General features: G+C 39.2%; 1 protein-coding gene across 2 annotated transcripts in view; it reads right to left on the reverse strand.

Annotated features, from left to right (window-relative positions):
• Positions 1 to 21,844, reverse strand: part of PIP5K1A (phosphatidylinositol-4-phosphate 5-kinase type 1 alpha) — a 39,604-nt gene that overhangs the window by 16,267 nt on the left and 1,493 nt on the right. Inside the window, exons 2-4 of one of the 2 annotated variants that reach the window (XM_040230701.1) lie at positions 13,406 to 13,444; positions 6,161 to 6,192; positions 866 to 946 (exon numbers count right to left, since the gene is read on the reverse strand). In XM_040230701.1, the coding sequence (XP_040086635.1) occupies positions 866 to 946; positions 6,161 to 6,192; positions 13,406 to 13,444 (152 nt within the window). The remainder of the gene's footprint in view (positions 1 to 865; positions 947 to 6,160; positions 6,193 to 13,405; positions 13,445 to 21,844) is intronic. The other variant, XM_040230702.1, reaches the window with a different exon arrangement.

A 21,844-nucleotide genomic window follows, 5' to 3' on the forward strand; every position in this document is an offset into this window, starting at 1 on the left:
GGGACGCAGGTTTGATCCCTGGTCCAGGAGGATCCCACATGCTGTGGAGTGGCTGAGCCTGTGTGCCAAACTATTGAGCCTCTGCTCTGGAGCCCAGGAACCACAACTACTGAGCCCCTGCGGCAGTTACTGAAGCCTGTGAGCTCTAGAGCACGTGCTCTATAACAAGAGAAGCCACCCCAATGAGAAGTCCACACACCACAACTAGACTGCAGGCCCTGCTCACCACGACCAGAGCAAAGTCCACAAAGCAACAAAGGCTCAGCACAGCCAAAAACAAATAAATAAACATTAAAAAAAAAAAGGACACACAAAGAAGAGAGAAAACACATCTGACCTGTCTGTATCACCAGGCTGAACTGGATCCAGCCTTTACTTTATGTATACCCAGCACCAGAGTAAAGACAGAAAAACATCAAAACACATGGTTCCCCAAAGCTAGGTTAAAATGGCCTTGAGGGCTTATTGTTATTTGTTTGTTTAGTTACTAAGTGGTATCCGACTCTTCGTGACCCCAAGGACTGTAGCCCACCCAGTTCCTCTATCCAAGGGATTTGCCAGGCAAGAATGCTAAAGTGGGTTGCCATTACATGTTTATATCTTAACAAGGAAACACAACTGCTTCAGCTCAGTGAAAATTCATCCAACATCAGATTTGTCCATTAAGAACATTCTTATTTAAACACATATACAGGTGGTTAGATAATTCACCCTTTGTGATGTAAATTCTAAAATTCAAGTTGTATGACGGCTATTGTGCAAAGGTTTAGGGTATCAAGAAATGGGATAGAATGTGGAGAATATAATCAAAGAGACAAAACTAGCCCTTCCTGGAATAAGATGAAAAGGTTCCACTCAGACGCACCTTTTTATATGTTGTCTCTCCTGAGGAATCAACACCTCGGTGACCTATTTTCTTCATGGACATGCCAGAGGAATAAGCCGCCTATAATAAGAAGATTCAACATTAGTATATAATTTCCACATAACACATCAAACTGCTACCATGATGGTACATCAAAATAAAACACTGAACATACCCTTTTTAGGATCAAGAACATTTTATAAAATCTTCTGAAGATCTACCCTATGCAAACACAAAGTTACAGTGTTGCTACCCAAAGAATTAAGTCGCTTGCTCAGTCCTGTCAGACTCTTTGCAACACCATGGACTGTAGCCCACCAGGCTCCTCCGTCCATTGGATTCTCCATGCATGAATACTGGAGTGGGTTGCCATTTCCTTCTCCAGGGGATCTTCCCAACCCAGGGATCAAACCCAGGTCTCCCACATTGCAGGCAGACACTTTAACCTCTGAGCCACCAGGAAAGCCCAAAGAATTACAACTGACTAAAAGAGCACTCCAAAGGACACATATTTCACCTGTGGTCCTCAGAAAAATGACAAAGAAAATTAAAATGATTATCACTGAAGAAAAGCAGAAACAGGGGAAGTAGAAGATATTAGTAGCAGCCCCAGGAAAAAGGAGAGACCCCCAGTATAAAAAAGCAAGACAGAAATAGAGCTTTATAGACCCAGATTCCTTTCACAATTACTCCTCCTCTAATTTTCAACCCAACCTGAATACTATTTGCGCAAACTGACTTCACTAGCAGAAATGAACTGGCCACTAACAAATATAAGTACTGTTGAGTCCAGATATTAAAAGGCTAAGGCAATGAGACAAATTCTCTAAAAAAAGGGCCTCCCTGCCTCAAAGAGATTCCTGAGAATATGATATGGCTCTGTTTTCTACTCACATGACAGCCTCAGAAAAAAGGAAGAAATAAAACCAGTGGAGTAGAAACTAGAAGGCTATTCTCCACAGCCAAGATGCCAGCACAATAGACATGAAAGTATTCTTCATGATGCCAATATTCATTCAGTTAATAAAGCCAAAATGCAAAATGACTACTGGAAATAGCATCTTACTGTTTTAGGACCTGATTTAAGTTCTACTATTCTTACTAAGAATAGTAAGGCTTCCCTGGTGGCTCAGAGGTTAAAGCGTCTGTCTGCAATGAAGGAGACTTGGGTTCGATCCCTGGGTCGGGAAGATCCCCCGGAGAAGGAAATGGCAATCCACTCCAGTATTCTTGCCTGGAGAATCCCATGGACTGAGGAGCTTGGTGGGCTACAGTCCACGGGGTCGCAAAGAGTCGGACACAACTGAGCGATTTCACTTTAACTTTCATTCTTACTAAGGCCCTTAGTGGAGAAAACCCTCAATAAATAACCTGACAGACCCTGGAAGATGTTCTGAGAGAAAAGCCTAAAATCCTATGCCAAAAGGGTCCACATTCCGCCCTGTCACAAACCCCAGGAGAGATGCAAGAAGTAAAGAGAGGGTTGGGAAACACATCATGAGAAAAAAATTAAACCAATGTAACATACTCTGCACAAAAAAGAAATACAGGAAACCAACAGCTTCAGTATGGTTAAAAGAAGTTTGCCATATTCACTGAAGCTATGCAATAGGAAGTATTAACAACAAAACAATGGAGTGAGTTTTAGTGTCAGACTGGCTTAGAATCCTAACCTTCTTAATGCCATATTATTAATTATGAGACCTTGGGCAAGCTAAATAACCACTAATCCTCACTTTCTTCATCTATAAAACAAGGATAACAGCAGCAGCTATCCTAATAGAGGTTCTCTGCAGGATTAAAAAAGAATACTTACTTAGATACATTATTTACATTTTGGTACACTACATACATGAACTGTATGAAAAGGCAAAAAGATAGGACACTGAAAGATGAACTCCCCAGGTCGCTAGGTGCCCAAAATATGCTATTGGAGATCAGTGGAGAAATAACTCCAGAAAGAATGAAGGGATGGATCCAAAACAAAAACAACACCCAGTTATGGACGTGACTGGTGATAGAAGCAAGGTCCGATGCTCTAAAGAGCAATACTGTATAGGAACCTGGAATGTCAGTTCCATGAATCAAGGCAAATTGGAAGCGGTCAAACAGGAGATGGCAAGAGTGAATGTTGCCATTCTAGGAATCAGTGAACTAAGATGGACTGGAATGGGTGAATTTAACTCAGATGAGCATTATATCTACTGCTGTGGGCAAGAATCCCTTAGAAGAAATGCAGTAGCGATCACAGTCAACAAGAGAGTCTGAAATGCAGTACTTGGATGCAATCTCAGAAACGACAGAATGATCTCTGTTCGTTTCCAAGGCAAACCATTCAATATCACGGTAATCCAAGTCTATGCCCCGACCAGTAATGCTGAAGAAGCTGAAGTTGAACAGTTCCATGAAGACCTACAAGATCTTTTAGAACTAACACCCCAAAACGATGTCCTTTTCATTATACGGGACTGGAATGCAAAAGTAGGAAGTCAAGAAACACCTGGAGTAACAGGCAAATTTGGCTTTGGAATGTGGAATGAAGCAGGGCAAAGACTAATAGAGTTTTGCCAAGAAAATGCACTGGTCATAGCAAACACCCTCTTCCAACAACATAAGAGAACACTCTACACGTGGACATCACCAGATGGTCAACACTGAAATCAGACTGATTATATTCCTTGCAGCCAAAGATGGAGAAGCTCTATACAGCAAAAACAAGACAGGGAGCTGACTGTGGCTCAGATCATGAACTCCTTATTGTCAAATTCAGACTTAAATTGAAAAAGTGGGGAAAACCACTAGACCACTCAAGTATGACCTAAATCAAATCCCTTATGATTATACAGTGGAAGTGAGAAATAGATTTAAGGGACTAGATCTGATAGAGTGCCTGATAAACTATGGATCAAGGTTCGTGACATTGTACAGGAGACAGGGATCAAGAACATCCTCAAAAAAAGAAATGCAAAAAAGCAAAATGGCTGTCTGGGGAGGCCTTACAAATAGCTGTGAAAAGAAGAGAAGCAAAAAGCAAAGGAGGAAAGGAAAAATATAAGCATCTGAATGCAGAGTTCCAAAGAATAGCAAGGAGAGATAAGAAAGCCTTCCTCAGCGATCAATGCAAAGAAATAGAGGAAAACAATAGAATGGGAAAGACTAGAGATCTCTTCAAGAAAATTAGAGATACCAAGGGAACATTTCATGCAAAGATGGGCTCAATAAAGGACAGAAATGGTATGGACCTAACAGAAGCAGAAAATATTAAGAAGAGGTGGTAAGAATACACAGAAGAACTATACAAAAAAGATCTTCACGACCCAGATAATCACAATGGTGTGATCACTCACCTAGAACCAGACATCCTGGAATGCAAAGTCAAGTGGGCCTTAGGATATCACTACGAACAAAGCTAGTGGAGGCGATGGAATTCCAGCTGAGCTATTTCAAATCCTGAAAGATGATGCTGTGAAAGTGCTACATTCAATATGTCAGCAAATTTGGAAAACTCAGCAGTGGCCACAGGATTGGAAAAGGTCAGTTTTCACTCCAATCCCAAAGAAAGGACTAGAGAAGGTCAGTTTTCACTCCAATCCCAAATAAAGGCAATGCCAAAGAATGCTCAAACTACCACACAATTGCACTCATCTCACATGCTAGTAAAGTAATGCTCAAAATTCTCCAAGCCAGGCTTCAGCAATACGTGAAAACCGTGAACTTCTAGATGTTCAAGCTGGTTTTAGAAAAGGCAGAGGAACCAGAGATCAAATTGCCAACATCCACTGGATCATGGAAAAAGGAAGAGAGTTCCAGAAACACATCGATTTCTGCTTTATTGACTTTGCCAAAGCCTTTGACTGTGTGAATCACAATAAACTGTGGAAAATCTGAAAGAGATGGGAATACCAGACCACCTGACCTGCCTCTTGAGAAACCTGTATGCAGGTCAGGAAGCAACAGTTAGAACTGGACATGGAACAACAGACTGGTTCCAAATAGGAAAAGGAGTACGTCAAGGCTGTATACTGTCACCCTGCTTAGTTAACTTCTATGCAGAGTACATCATGAGAAACGCTGGGCTGGAGGAAGCACAAGCTGGAATCAAGACTGCCGGGAGAAATATCAATAACCTCAGATATGCAGATGACACCACCCTTACGGCAGAAAGTGAAGAAGAACTAAAGAGTCTCTTGATGAAAGTGAAAGAGGAGAGTGAAAAAGTTGGCTTAAAGCTCAACATTCAGAAAACTAAGATCATGGCTTCTGGTCCTATCACTCCATGGCAAATAGATGGGGAAACAGTGGAAACAGTGGCTGATCTTTTATTTTTGGGGGCTCCAAAATCACTGCAGATAGTGACTGCAGCCATGAAACTAAAAGACGCTTACTCCTTGGAAGGAAAGTTATGACCAACCTAGAAAGCATATTAAAAAGCAGAGACATTACTTTGTCAACAAAGGTCCATCTAGTCAAGGCTACGGTTTTTCCAGTAGACATGTATGGATGTGAGAGTTGGACTATAAAGAAAGCTAAGCGCCGAAAAATTGACGCTTTTGAACTGTGGTGTTGGAGAAGACTCTTGAGAGTCCCTTGGACTGCAAGGAGATCCAACCAGTCCATCCTAAAGGAGATCAGTCCTGGGTGTTCGTTGGAAGGACTGATGTTGAAGCTGAAGCTCCGGTACTTTGGCCACCTGATGCGAAGACTGACTCATCTGAAAAGACCCTGATGTTCGGAAAGACTGAAGGCAGGAGGAGAAGGGGACAACAGAGGATGAGATGGCTGGATGGCATCACTAACTCAATGGACATGAGTTTGGGTAAACTCTGGGTGTTGGTGATGGACAGGGAGGCCTGGCGTGCTGCGGTTCATGGGGTTGCAAAGTTTGGACATGGCTGAGCGACTGAACTGAACACTACATTTGGTACATTTAAAATGTTTAATAGTGACTTCCCTGGTGGTTCAGTGGCTAAGATTCTGTGCTCCCAATGCATGGGGCCCAGGTTCCATTTCTGGTCAGAGAACTAAATCCCACATGCAACAACTAAGACTGATGCAGACAAATAAATTAAAAAAAATAAAAATACTCAATAAATCTGAGCTGTTGTTAATATTCATAATAAACTGTGACAAAAGTAGAGTTGTATAATCACTAGCTTACCAAAGAGATGTGAGAACCATACCTATCAATAGATTTCAAGACCCCAGTAGGGGGCAAATAAGGATGTCATAAACAGGTATCCTTCTATCCCAGAATTAAGGTTTTAGAACCACTGTATATCAGTATATAAAACTCACCTCAGATGCCATGGGTCTCTTGATTCCAGATGCTGTTTAAAAAAAATAATAAACAAACATAACTATAAATATGTATACACACTTGCACAATCTCTATCAAGCTCACTGAACAATTAGGGTTTGAGTCAAACTAGACCTGACAATGGGTTCCTGCCTCAGTGATACCAGATCTTTTTGGATAGGGATTTTAAATGTCCCTTCCTTTTCCTCGTCCATACTCACAGAGCCCTTATACATATTCCAGCCTTTTTCTAGTTCCTTTTTCTTATCCAAGTGTTCATATTTTCTCTAGGAAATACATCTGTCCTTGATACATTTAACCATCAGAGCCCAAAGTGTCTCATTTGATACCATGGTTGAAAGAGAAAGGGCATAAGAGATACCAGAGTTAGCGGACAGCCTAGACTTGACTAATAATTTTTCCTGTAGAAGCTTTAGAGCATATCTATGGTGCTTTGCACTTCTACTAATTATTTCAAAAAAAAAAAGGTAAAAAGTTGATCTACAGAAGCTTTATTTACAACAGCCAAGATATGGAAGCACCTAAGTGTTCATCAACAGATCAATGAATAAAGCAGCTGTGGGTGTTTGTGTGTGTGCATGTGTGTGTGTATCTGTATGCAATAGAATACCACTCAGTCATAGAAAAGAATGAAATCTTACACTCTGCAACAATGTGAATGGCCCTAGAGTATTATGCTTAGTGAAATAATTCAGAGAAAAACAAACACTTTATGTTATCACTGCTTTGTGAAATTTAAAAAATAAAACAAATGTATATAACAAAAACAGACTCACAGAGAACTAATGGTTACCAGTGGGAAGTGAAAAGGGCAGAAGGGCAAGCTGGGGTAGGAGTAAGAGACACAAACTATTATGCATAAAATAAATAAGCAAATAAATAAGCAAGGATATATTGTACAGCATAAAGAAATATAGCCGTTACTATGTAGTAATTTTAAATGGGGTATAGTTTATAAAAATATTGAATAATTAACTGTATACCTAAAACTAAAATAATATTGTCAATCAACTATCCTTCAATTAAAAAAAGAGTTGGTCTGTGGAGATGGAAGAAGCTATGGATGGGAAAATGCAGTGATGAAAAAATGAAAAAGCATTCAATGCAGGTAAAACCTGATTCTATACCCTTACATCTTCATCTTGATCCTGCTGTAAATGCAACAGGAATTTGTTGTTTAGTTACTGAATATTTCATCAGTGGGGATGTATAACATATGTGTGTAGTTAAATATTATTTATGACTTTTATCAGTTGAAATATAGAAAAGATTTCAAGAATATGTTTAGAAAGTGACTAAAAGACCACTATCCATAGAAAACTACTCCAAAAGGTTAAATCTTTTTTTTCTTAAGGTTAAGTCAGTTCTTAAGGGTATGCCATCCTTAAGACTTCACCCATGATCACTCTGGAGACACACGATCAATCAGGCAGACAGACCTTTCTCCCCTTCATATTGAAAACTGTTGGTCTTTTTTCTTCAAAGACTACTGATATATTACTTTGATCTAGTTCAAGAATTCAAACAGAATAAAAATTAGCCACATTAAAGAAAATTTAAAAGAATCCAGGAACTTCCCTGATGGTCCAGTGGTTAAGATTCCACCTTCCACAGCAGAGGATGCAGGTGCGACCCCTGACTGGGTAACGAAGATCCCACATGCCACGGAACAACTAAGCCCATGTACTGCAACTACTGAGCATCCACACAAGAGAGTCCGTGTATCACAACCAAAGAGTTCACACGATGCAACAAAGATCCAGTGTCGTGCAACTAAGACCTGATGCAGCCAAGTAAACAATAAATTAAATAAATTTTAAAAAAGAAAGAAGAATCCAAATGGGAAGAATCCTTAATAACATAAGTTAGTAGCTGAGTAAGAAAATCTCAGTTCTGGTCCATATGTAAGGTTTAATGGTAAAAGCTTTTCTGGTACCAATAAACAGAGCAGCAAAATTTCCTTAATGAGTCAGAGTAGCAAAATTATGGGTAACAGATGGTTTTCATTCCTCTTTCCAAAAAAGGAGGTAGGAAAAATGTCATCTAGCTGTTAGGAAGATGGGCTGCATAAAATGACCCAGAAAATTAGAAAAACAGCAAAGCCCCAAAATGTATGTTTCTTGCAGGATGCTTCATCTTCAATCAGGTCAAGTTCAGGTAGGCGAAAGACCTGGAACCTAGGACTGGAACCGTAAGCTAAAGCTTCCAAGGAACAATAAGTCAGCACAACTCAAGATTCAAAATTAAAACTGCTAACTTAACTGTAAAATTTAAGGCACTAACTAACAAAAAATTAGTCAAACCCTTTGATTCTTAAAACCCTTCATTTGAGAGCCAACATGCTGAGCTGGGTTCAGATCCCTGTTGTGTGTGTGTGTGTTAGTCATTCAGTCGTGTCTGACTCTTTGCAACCCCATGGACTGTAGCCCACCAGGCTCCTCTGTCCATGGAATTCTCCAGGCAAGAATACTGGAGTGGGTCGCCATTCCCATCTCCAGGGGATATTCCCAACCCAGGGATCAAACCCGGATCTCCCACACTGCAGGCAGACTGAACCACAGGGAAGTCCTCAATTCCCTGTTACTACAGGCAAATTATTCTCTATTAATAACTAAAAAAGAAGAATCTATATTAGAAGGTTTATGTAAAGATTAGATGAGATAAACTAAATCAAAGTACTTCATGGACTATGATGTGCTACACAAATACGTTGTCATATGTGAGTTCTATGGAAGAGCAAAGTTGGGCCCTCAGGAAGGTTTAATGTTCAATTACCTAGACCATCATGAAATTCTAATTAGCACCTCAAAGTTCTTGGCTGCTCCCCAAACCCTTAGCCTCCCCATATCCCCAACAAACCCTTGTGCAAGTATACACACAACAGTAGAATTAGTGATTCTCAATGACGAAATACGCATTCTTTCAGCTGAGAAAACAACACTGATTCTGGACTCCTTGGTCAGTACTTGGCTTATTTCTTCCTCTTTTACCCCAAAGGAAGGGGTTTGGAGGGATCTGACAGAACCAAGAGCCAATGTCCAATTCTAGGCTGACAGTTTCTCCTAGAACAGAACAACCTCTTCATGTAAGGAGTCACTGACCAAGTTAAACAATGAACCAAAAAAGCAGGTGAGTGAGTTCAAGGCAGTGTGTAAGTCTGGGGCTTTCTTACTCCCTAAAAAGTTCTACCTTGCTACCTTTCCTAGTTTTATCTCATAAACACATAGCTCCAGGGCTGCTACACTCTTGCAAAGTACCCAGAATGAGGGTGGGAGGACTTAACTCAGTGGAACATGGTGCCAATTACTTAGCTATCTGCAACTGCAAAACTTGGATTAATCCTCAAAACACTACAGCTGAGGCAGTTGGAAGGATACTGGGGTCTGAATAATAATACGATTGGGGTCCAGTGGTCAAGAATCCATCATGCAATACAGAGGACACTGGTTTGATCCCTAGTCTGGGAAGATCCCACATGCCGAAGGGCATATAAGCCCGTGAGCCACAACTACTAAACCCATGCACCTAGAATCTGTGCTCAGCAACGAGAGAAGCCACTGCAGTGAGAAGCCCGTAAGAGTAGCCTCTGCTCACAGCAAGCCAATGTTTAAGGAGAATGAGATTTATCCCTAAGTTAAGATTAGAGTATCAGTCAACAGAAAGTTTGCTTTCTAGCATCTGTGTAAAAAATATTCTGATAAGTATAAACTATCATCTTATAATCCATACCCACAATCCATATATAGCATCCTTTTTTTGGGTGAGGAAACTGCAGGTCAAGAAGCAACAATTAGAACCAAACATGGAACAACAGACTGGTTCCAACCCGGGAAAGGAGTGCGTCCCGGATGTCTCCATTGTCACCCTGTTTATTTATCTTCTATGCAGAGCACATCATGTGAAATGCCAGGCTGGATGCATCACAAGCAGCAATCAAAACTGCAGGGAGAAATATCAATAACCACAGACGTGAAGATAACACCACCCTTTCGGCAGAAAGCAGAGAAGAACTCTCCTGCAGGTGAAAGAGAGTGAAAAAGCTGGCTTAAAATTTAATATTAAAAAAACTAAGATCATGGCATCCGGTCTCATCACTTCATGGCAAATAGGTGGGGAAACAATGGAAAACAGTGACAGACTTTATTTTCTTGGGCTCCAAAATCACTGCGGACAGTGACTGTAGCCATGGAATTAAAAGACGCTTGCTCCATGGAAGAAAAGCTATGACAAACCTAGGCAACATATTAAATAGCAGAGACATCACTTTGCAGACAAAGGTCTGTCTAGTCAAAGCTATGGTTTTTCCAGTAGTCATGTACAGACACGAGAGTTGCGCCATAAAGAAGGCTGAGTACTGAAAAATTGATGCTTTCGAACTGTGGCGCTGGAGAAGACCTTGAGAGTCCCTTGGACTGCAAGGAGATCAAACCAGTCAATCCTAAAGAAAATCAATCCTGAATATTCATTGGAAGGACTGACGCTGAAGCTGAAGCTCAAGTACTCTGGCCACCTGATGTGAAGAGCCGACTCACTGGAAAAGCCCCTGATGCTGGGAAAGATTGAAGGCAGGAGGAGAAGGGGACGACAGAGGATGAGATGGCTGGATGGCATCACTGACTCAATGGACGTGAGTTTGAGCAAGCTCTAGGAGATGGTGGAGGACACAGAAGCCTGGTGCGCTGCAGTCCATGGGGTTGCAAAGAGTCAGAGACAACTGACCGACGGAACAGTAACTACTACTGAGTTCCAATGTTAAATTTCCTCCTCCTCAGGGAAAAACATTTCCTTCATGTTTGTTTGCTTCCTTCATGATCATGTAGTTCCTACTTATTAGGCCCTGGACCAAGAAGCATTCTAAAAGAAAGGCTAATGTTGCTCCACTGGCACCAAAAAGTAAAGCCACGACGAACAGGTTGTGTCAGAAAAATAACTGTTTAAACAGCTTAATTCTGAGTGGGTCAATATATGATGCAGAGCCAATCACGGTGATTTCTTCAAGTACCAGTTCCTCTGTGGAAAGATGAAAATGTAAAAAGATCTACGGGAAATAAACAAGGACCAATGTGTAAAACTGTACTCAATTACATATTTACTAATAAAGACTGGCTTGTTGTCCACTAATAACTAAACAAACAAATAAAAGACCTAGAGAAACAAGGATATACTCACTTTGGGAATTTTTAAAAAATTCTGACCAAGGCAGGCTCAATCTGGCTGAGATCTATAGATATTAATGAAAATTGATTTTTAAATAGAACAAGTTGAGAACTTAGTCCCTTCAGCCACATATGAACCTATATGCCCATTTAAGCTAACAAATCAGTAACAATTTATTTTAAAAAATCATTCAACAAGAGCCTTTGAGATTTTAACCTATTCTTAATGTGAAAGTTGCTCAGTCAAGTCTGATTCTTTGGGACCCCATGGACTATACAGTCCTTGGAATTCTCCAGGCCAGAATACTGAAGTGGGTAGCCCTTCCCTTCTCCAGCGGATCTTCCCAGCCTAGGGATCGAACTCAGGTCTCCCGCATTGCAGGCAGATTCTTTACCAGCTGAGCCACAAGGGAAGCCCAATTCTTAATAGTAAGATGTATTTAATCTATTATAAGTAAATAAACAGAGCATAAGGGATGTGCTCAAAATTAAAAAGCAAAGGTAGTGACAGAGACAGAATTGGAATTCACATTCCCAACCCCCCAGTTCAACTCTCTTCTAAACTATATTTTGTTTTCAATTTCCTGGCCACTCAGAGTCTAAGGGGGAAAGGAAAGCACCAAAGGAACAAGAATGCTTTTACAGACTAAATAAATCTTACAACTGCTAATGGACAGTATGAACACGTATTTTCTTCCCCTGAGGTTTTCCCTTCCCTTCCCACTTTCATTGATATGAGGATAAAGAGTCCTCCTTTGATTTCTTTCAACGGAATTAACAATGCCACTACTCTGCTCCTCCAGCAACCGTCATCAATGTCGCTGGCAAAAACAGTAGGAAAGTACCTTTCTTTTCTTTCAGTGAGGTTATACTTGTTTTGAAACAGACAATGCCAGTATTCTAGAGGAGCAGCAGCTGCCTTTCAACACTGGTACTTGACAGAGCAATTTCACAGATCTTAAGGTCCTCACTAGCAGTACAAAGTACCTCTTTTCTTCATAAAAAGACACGAACAACTTTAACAGAGAGAAAGTTAATTCTTCTCAGATTAAGAGTTTTCTTTTTGCTGTCAGTGGGACCATGATTCAATCTGATTAAATGCGTTAAAAGTTACGACCACTGAATCTGCAATGACAAAAAGAGGGCATCTCATAGGCACTCTTGTTGTTTTAATGATTTTAGAATTGACTGTACAATCAATTACCAATCCTTGGCAAAAATCCACATTAACTTCTAAAATGTTTTCTGAAAGAATGATCAATAACTCCAGGTATTACACATGGAGCTCAGAATTTTGACAGCGCAAATCAGAAGGGGAAGTTCCCCTCTGCACTATTCTTTGTTGAATAACAAATATTTAATCTGGTTTAAAGTCAAGTTAGTTCACACACAGACTTTTAGATTAGTGAGAGAGCAGTAAGGTATTGTGGGTAGGAATGTGGGCTCTGAAATCAGCACACCTAAGTTGGCTAGGTTTGAATACTAGATCTACATTTACTAACTAGATAACCTTGACAAGTTGGTTAAAACTCTCTAGGCCTTGGTTACCTCATCCATAAAATGGAGATATAATAACATGTACATCATAGGTTATCAGAATTAAATAAATCCTATATAGCATTTAACATGTAATAAATGCTCTGTAAATACTAGCAATTATTATTACCATTGTGAATTATAAAACCCCATCTACAGGATAAGAAGGGTCAGGGAAAATGAGAAGTACAACAGAAAGGGAAAAGAAGGAGAGACACATTTACTGAAACAAAAGGAAATGGAGTTATGGGAAGACTTCGAGGGAGACAAAAGATAGTCAATGGATTCATCTTATATTGTGGAACTGTGAGAAAAGAAGTTGCTATGTTAAGGTAGCATTTTTTTTGGAGAGGGTAGAGGGAAATGGAAGCTAAAGTCAAATAATCTTTGCAGTACATTCACAGCCTTCTCAAAAGGCCATGCACACTACTTAAAAAAAAAAAAATCGCAATTGTTATGGGGAAGAGGAGTCCGCTGCTAGTAACTGAAAGGAGCTCATGCTTCTTCAGCACAGATACACATCAGATCTACCTCTCTTACGGCTGACCCCACAGCACAGAAAGTGGAGACCTAAATGAGGAAAAACAGAAAATTATCACTTACTTCTGGGGTTCTACTTGCTTACAACAGAACAAGCATATTTTTTTAAAAACCCACATTACATCTCTAAAGTTTAAAATTATTATCAGGACCTGACCTGATCCCCAGTACCATATTGTGAAATGTGAGATTTTCTGCAGGTAGAAGTCAAAAAAAAAAAAGGCGGCAGCTCTGGCAGAAAAATTCCAGGAGTGATCACAAAACTTGTAACTCAAACAATTTCACTATTGCATGATTTAGGGTTGGCAAAACAATTTCAGGTATAAAGCTCCTTGCACACAGGCTTCTATCCTTTTAAAACAGAATGTGTATGCATTTTACTTGAGGGTCTTCCACTCGTGAGGGCAATTTGGTAATATCTAGCAAAAAGCCTTAAAAGCAAATATGTACCATTTGTCCCAGAAGTGAGAATTTATCCTAAGAAAATAACTGGTCAAGTGGACAAAGACATATGTACAAATATATTTGTGTAGCACTGTATGTAACAACTGTAATTGGAAAGAATCTAAATATACAATATAGGTGATATAAGTTGTGATATAGTCATAAAATGGAATAGTATAGAACCATTATCTTTATGTTCATTTATGGATAGGCTGTCACAATAAACTGTTTAATGGAAAAAGCTAAATAATTATATAGTACAGTATCTTTCCAAAACACTTATCTATAAAGTCACATGTATTTATACACATAATAAATGTCCAGAATATTATAGACTAAAATGTTAAAATATGATGATATTGGATAGTATGATTAAGGTGATATTCTAAGTTTAAGTTTCTATTTTTCCTTATCTATATAAATTTTCTATAACAAACAGGTAATTTAACAATTAAAGAGATATATGGGAATGGCTTTATTGTTCTGTTTTATAACCCATTTTCCCCAGTAAACTAGTGCTCAAAGTTCCACACATACAGATCACCATCAATCCCCTCCCTACACATTAACCTGAGCTCATTACAACATATTATGCTGCTACAGAGATAGACTAGAAGGAAAAATGTGAAAGATGTCTAGAAAGCTGCTGACAGTTGCAAGCTACAAATAAAGCATGACTCCTATACACTCACTCCCATTCTCCATTATTACTCTGAGATGCCCATACAACCTGAAACAAGCCTGTATCAGTGCATATGCTAACAGGTTCTCTCTGAAAAATTTCTCTTTCATATCCTTTAGAGTATCAATATTCACCCATAAAACAGGTATCCCTAATTTCAGCATATCTCCTGGATATTTGAAAAATAAAGATCTAGCCTCTAAATTATGAAAATTAGCTGAGAAATCTTTAATGTTACTAAAATAATTTCAAGACAACTGAACCAGCCAGTTAAGTGCCACAGAGGAAATAATCCAATCAATTCTTGCTAAAATACAAAGTTGAATCATCGTACTATGTCACAGAAAATTTTTCTGAGTAACTCTGAATAGTCTTAAGGAAGCACTCCATTTTGGTCCTTAGTCCCAGCCTAAATTGTGTTTGTGATGAAAAAGGTACCAAAGGGGCTGGTTTCTGGTCACTTGCCAAAACATCACTAGGACCCTCCATAAACTGGTTTGCAGCTACTAAAGCACTGGCAGCTATGACTTACTATTGACAGCAAGGAGAAAATGTAGAGGAAGAAAAGAAAATTAATACAATTCTGAGAAGTGTGAAAAAGGTAAACTTTAGAGGAGAAATGAGTTGGCCTTAAAAGAGATAATCAAAACAGAGATATTTTCGGACAGTACACAGCTCCAAAATAAAGAGTTGTCATTCCCCTCCCCCACTCCCCTTCAGCATGTGGAACAAGAGTTGGCCTTAATACCAGAGCCTCTCCCAGTGCTTTCAGAGCAGAAACATTTCCGTCAAAGATGAGATGACATCATCCTCCAGATGAGAAACTAAGAGGCAGCCTGTAACTGACTTTAATGCGTGAAGTACACACATAATTTCAGGATGCTAGAACTGGGCCGGATGTGCATTCCTCAGACGAGTTTTGCCTGAACAGGTCATAAAGAAGAGATTCCAGAGACTTAGCTTAATGAGCTACCAATATTACTACATAAATCTGTCAATTCCTATAGAAATCAGAAAGAGACAAGCAGGCTTTTGGGAAGCAAAATTATAATTCTGAGGGGGTATTTTGGTTGATAATATTGACAGCCAGAGATCTTTTAAAAAAAGCAAAAACCTGCACAAAACAAAACAGTCATCACCCAGTTATTTGCTGGACTATCTTAAACAATCTCTCTAGTCCTCTTTAACCTGAAATACTGAACGCCATTTTAATTATACCCCTGCATGTAGGAGGCATAATAGGTTATCCAAATGAAAATACTCAGAAATGCCAGCCTAATGAGAAGCACTGCTGAGCACACATCTCTAAGAGATAGCGTTGGGGTGTGGGGGCCAAGCACTGTTACCATACCCTCAGTAAGAACTAAACCAAGTCAATCATGAAAATCAAGCCACATCTTAGAGAAAAGTTAAATTTTGTTAACTTCAGTTCAGTCGCTCAGTCGTGTCCGACTCTGCGACCCCATGAACTGCAGCACACAAGGCCTCCCTGTCCATCACCAACTCCCAGAGTTTACTCTAACTCAGGTCCATTGAGTCGGTGATGCCATCCAACCATCTCATCCTCTGTCGTCCCCTTCTCCTGCCTTCAATCTTTCCCAGAATCAGGGTCTTTTCTAACGAGTCAGTTCTTCACATCAGGTGGCCAAAGTACTGGAGTTTCAGCTTCAACATCAGTCCTTCCAATGAATATTCAGGACTGATTTCCTTTAGGATGGACTGGTTGGATTTTGTTCCTAGCAGGTGTCAATTTTTATTAAGAATTTTCTAGAAAAAGGTCTGAAAAGCAAGGATGCTCTTAGAAACAAAAGCTCAAAACTCACTGATCTACCAGTCCTGGGGTCAACCTGGCTCGGCTAAGAGCCAAGTAGCAAGGAATGAATCACAGACTTTATGCAAAGTCTTTGCCACTATTAACAATGTCTTTGAACCTCAGTTTCCTAATTTGGAATATAAGAGGGTTAAATTAAAATATCTCTACATTTCCCTTTAATAAACTTTGCTTCTAGTTCTATAAGCCACATTTCATGATTCTCAGTCCACAAATATGTATCTCTTAGCACTAAAATTCTGGTTGAAATTTGGGGGGTGGGGGGTTGGATATCTGAGTCCTTCTTTAAAAGACCTGAGTCTCTTAGATAAGCCAATCCAAAGCTAAGGAGCAGTTAAGATTTCCAGCAGTTCACCACCTCCCAATTCTATTTCCAAACCTGGTTCTATCTTAAAAAAAAAAAAAAAGGCAGTATTGCTGGCCTGAAACATACACTGAGCTGAGAAAGTAACTTAAATAATATCACAATGGGTATTAATTGTCCCAACAATGCACTTCAATCACCCCCCAGACCCTAATGCAAGAAAATCACACGAGATATGACCAAGTTACTTCTCTACCATTTCTTTTATACAGATTCTTGTCAATGAGAACTTGAGTTTAGCAGGTATGTTGTGCAAAGGAAAGCTAGTATTAAGCTATTCATGTATCCTTTAAAAAAAAAAAACAACTCTTCCCATTCTCTCCCTGCAACCTTTGCATACTCCCCATCAATGTTACTGATCCTTTGAGATGGTCTTTATTCTGGGTTAACTCCATGAAGCTCAGTTTAATAATACATAGCAAATAGTAAGATATACTTACTATTTGCCTACAAGGAATCTACCCTTCTCTCTCTTTTTGCCAGTCTTCCTCAGACTCCAACGATAAGGAGACTTTTGGGAAATCAGATATTTAAAAATTAATATATTCTGCATACAGCCATTACAAATAAAGACTTATTTAACAGGAGAAAAAAGAAAAATAATCAGTGACAAAGTTTTAAAACACGAAGGAGTTGAGGCAAAAAAGTTCAAACAGAAAACATTAAAACAACAGTTCATAGGAGATATGAATAAAACACGATCAACACATATGTAAAAATGAAACAATGTTCTCTTTTGATAGGAAAGGGTGGAGAAGTGAAGTGCAACAGGGCAAATGAGCCAGGAGGGGGTTTCCTCTAGGAAACACCATCAATCCAATCACTCTCTCTTTGAGAGTGAATGATGGGCTGGGGTTTAGAACACAAAGAAAGAGATTCCCTCTGCCTGGCTATTAGAAAATAGCATACTTCCTGAAGTATACTTGTATCCTTGATCAAGAGGACACACTCAGTAAAAAGAAAAACCAAACTGACAAGTTGGTCTTTTTGCTTTCTTCATGTCAAGTAAGACTATGCCAAAATTCTATGAAAGTAAACATCCAGTTTAAAAGGTTAAATAACCCCCACCCTCAACTCAGAACTTCTCAACAGTTACGTGAGTTTGGCCTGGTGAAGCTGTTCACTTCACAAGCTGTAGTTTCCATTATTATTTAAAAAATAGGCTGATGAAACATGTAATAACTAGTAGCTAGCACATATTTGAGTACAGTTATTAATCAGAAGTTCTACATCAACTCAGAACAGCACACAGAAATTAACAAAACAAAAAACAAAGAAATTAACAAAACATAATATGTATTTTGATATTCAAGGCTAATTTGTAAGTACACATTACCAATTAATAACAGATACTGGATACCTATTAAGTCTATATAATTATACTTGACCCTGGGCTTGAGCAGTCATGGCAGAAATAAATGGATAATTAAAAAACAGTGACATTCTGATGTCAGTTTTCTGGAAGAATCTACCAAGGTGACAAAATTAAAAAGGAGGCAGGTGTAAGCCCTCTGTGGAAAAATCATAAAGAAAAATCTCCTTATTTATAAAATACCAACCAAAAGGATACTTGTTGATATTCTCCTTACATGGCATTCTGTTCTGTCTTTACATTTCCAAACTCCAGTTTCTCCCCCCAATAATGTGGCTTAAGTTGCTTTACTTTTCACTAATATAGAAAAATTAAAGGGAAAGAGACCAGTCTACAAATGGCTTACACTGTACACAAAGAACACAGACAAAAAACCCTCAACGAAATTCCTACCATTTGGAGTTATCAGATTACACCATACATTTACTGGTGGAGCTCTGCTGGGAAGGACAAAGCCACCAGAATCAAGGATTGATGAGATTGGCTCTACCACAAAAGTTCTAGGCAAAAATCTTTCCTCCCTGTGTTTTTTGGGGTCTCCCTCAGCAGTTTAAGGGAAAATCAGAAAAGGAGCTATAAATGTTACCTCCAAATCATCTGTACTTATGATAGAATCATTTGGTAATGTGTGACAATTTCAGAAATGTGCTGGTCTGAAGCAAAAGGAGCTACAGGTTCATGATTTTCTAAGGTTTCAAGTCCTTTTTCTTAAGGGAGTAGCACAGGATTTTATCACAGCTCTTATTTTAGGGGAGCAAGGGACACTAATACTCTAACTTTACTTTTTAATTTTTCCACCAAATTCAAAACAAGTCGCCAAAATAGAAACTTTACTCCCTTTCTGGTAGTAAAAAGACTTGGTGGCTTATTTTCAAATTCCTGATGAACTAGTCAAACTGCAGACAGGGGAACAGGCTCTCTATACTGTCACTAGTGTGACAGATGGCAGCACCGTCAACAGCATCTCATCAGTGCTTTTATTTTTTAAGTGGTACCACTGACCAAATAATGAGGCTAGGACAGAAAGGAAGAAAAGGAATAAATTTCCTTTACACATCGAACAGCTGAGTGCAAACTGCATCATCTTTTATTAACAAAGTATAAGAACAAGGAAATGATGATGGTGCCTGTAAGACTGACATTAATTTATCAGCACCTCCCTATAATCCAAACATGGTAATTACTCCAATGGACAAGCTCTCTCAAACATCTCTTAGAGTGTATGGTTTGCTTTAACTCCTGTATCTAACATGTCAGCAGCATAAAAGACCAGCTCCAGCTTAATGATTAAATAACATAGACGGGGGTTAATACTGGCAGGGAAGAACTGTTTTAAATTACCAATCCTTTCTAATTTGAATGCCAAAAAAATTTGAACCTTAGAAGGTTATGAATGACTTATCTAAAACATCAATCTGTCCCTGAATCCTAACATTCTTGTTTTGTATACACTGCCAGAGAACCTTACCTTTAGGATTTCAGTTTCACCAATATTCAAGTGAGTTCACCTAAACACCTAAGGACAGTAAGTTGATTTCAGAATGATTAAAACCCAAACATACACACTCGTACCTTGAATTTCTACAAAGCTACTCTTTTAGCCTTTAACAATTTCAGTTCAGTTCAATTCAGTCGCTCAGTCGTGTCCGACTCTTTGCGACCCCATGAATCGCAGCACGCCAGGCCTCCCTGTCCATCACCAACTCCCGGAGTTCACTCAGACTCATGTCCATCGAGTCCGTGATGCCATCCAGCCATCTCATCCTCTGTCGTCCTCTTCTCCTGCCCCCAATCCTTCCCAGCATCAGAGTCTTTTCCAACGAATCAACTCTTTGCATGAGGTGGCCAAAGTATTGGAGTTTCAGCTTTAGCATCATTCCTTCCAAAGAACACCCAGGACCGATATCCTTTAGAATGGACTGGTTGGATCTCCTTGCAGTCCAAGGGACTCTCAAGAGTCTTCTCCAACACCACAGTTCAAAAGCATCAATTCTTCCATGCTCAGCTTTCTTCACAGTCCGACTCTCACATCCATACATGACCACTGGAAAAATCATAGCCTTGACTAGACGGACCTTTGTTGGCAAAGTAATGTCTCTGCTTTTGAATATGCTATCTAGGTTGGTCTTAACTTTTCTTCCAAGGAGTAAGCGTCTTTTAATTTCATGGCTGCAATCACCATCTGCAGTGATTTTGGAGCCCCAAAAAATAAAGTCTGACACTGTTTCCACTGTTTCCCCATCTATTTCCCATGAAGTGATGGGACCAGATGCCATGATCTTAGTTTTCTGAATGTTGAGCTTTAAGCCAACTTTTTCACTCTCCTCTTTCACTTTAACAATTTAGGAGACCATAAACCAATTTATTCCTACCAATGCCTTAATTCCCCTGGTACTATCCAGACAGAGCACCACTCTCCTCCAATAACAAAACACATTCTCAACAGCCTTTTTGGCATCTGAATCAAACACCTTATCCTCTTCAAAAACATATCCTTGAAACGAAATAGGAAATATTCTATTAAATTCAGTAAGCAAAAACTGAAGTGAACATACAGATATGCGAAAGAAGTCAACACTGTGTATCTGCACACAATAATCCCATGTTTTCAGGAATATTTATGAGAATTTTTCTGAATTTCTTAATCCAACAGTTTCAATATTTGCCAAAGAAACAGAGAAAGAGGGTGAAAAAAAAAGTTAAAAAAAAAAAAACCCAAAGCTATTTATTTTTAGTCATTTTTAATTTTTAACCATTTTTGTATCTTGACCTCACATATGAACACAATAAAGGCAAGAAGCTGTAAAATTGACTGAAATCTATCACTTTATTTTCTGGTGAAAACACACAACAGCAAAGAACATTTACACTATCTGAATAACCTCCTGCTAGTCTTGGGATCTGACAGAAAATATAAAAACATACAAAAATATCAAATAGTAACACCTAAAACTAGTAGGACTATCTGAAGTAGGAGCAAAAACCTGAAGACATCACTATGTGACAGAAATATTTTATTTTACTCCTAAATCTGTCCACGTGGACAATATTTTCATGAAATAGAGGCTGAATCAAATTGTGGGATATAAACACAAGGCTTTTAAGATTAAGCTGGTTCTAATGACTGATCTGATAGTTAAGAAGTCTGCTTAAAGACTGTACACAACCATTCTTTTTCCAGCACTGGGGGAGAGGAAAAGAGGTTTTAAATTAAGAAGCTACTGTATTTAAAAACTTTCATTTTAACTTTATCCTTCTTCACACTTAGAATGCAACAGGAGTTGTTCTGGCCCACTAATCTTTTATAGGAAAGGCAAAAACCACCTCTCAAAAAACTAAAAATAGATTGTACATAAACAAAACTCCAGTTTGTGAAGAAGCTATTTATGACCAAGTATGTGCTCACCTGAACTGAACAGGAAAAGGTGGAACCCTCTATTTAGTCAACTCAAAACGAGTAGGATGCAATCCCAGGATTAAGCAAGTGTCAATGTCTTGGGTAGAGCATCCATCATCTTGTGGCCTCTCCTGTTCCCAGTGTATAGGTAACAGTCACTGTGGAACCCCAGACATTTCTGATGGAAGCTCTAGAACAGTTTCTGACTCAAACTCCACTCCCCCCTCCAACATACATCCCAACACCACACATTTTCCCCTCCTACACGCAATCTGTTGCCTTTCTTGTGGGCTCCTTGGCCCTCCCTCAATCTTCAACAGTTTTTAACTACTTTGAGCTA

The sequence above is a fragment of the Oryx dammah genome, unplaced genomic scaffold (assembly GCF_014754425.2).
Source record: "Oryx dammah isolate SB20612 unplaced genomic scaffold, SCBI_Odam_1.1 HiC_scaffold_28, whole genome shotgun sequence".
Classification (NCBI taxonomy): Eukaryota; Metazoa; Chordata; class Mammalia; order Artiodactyla; family Bovidae; genus Oryx; species Oryx dammah.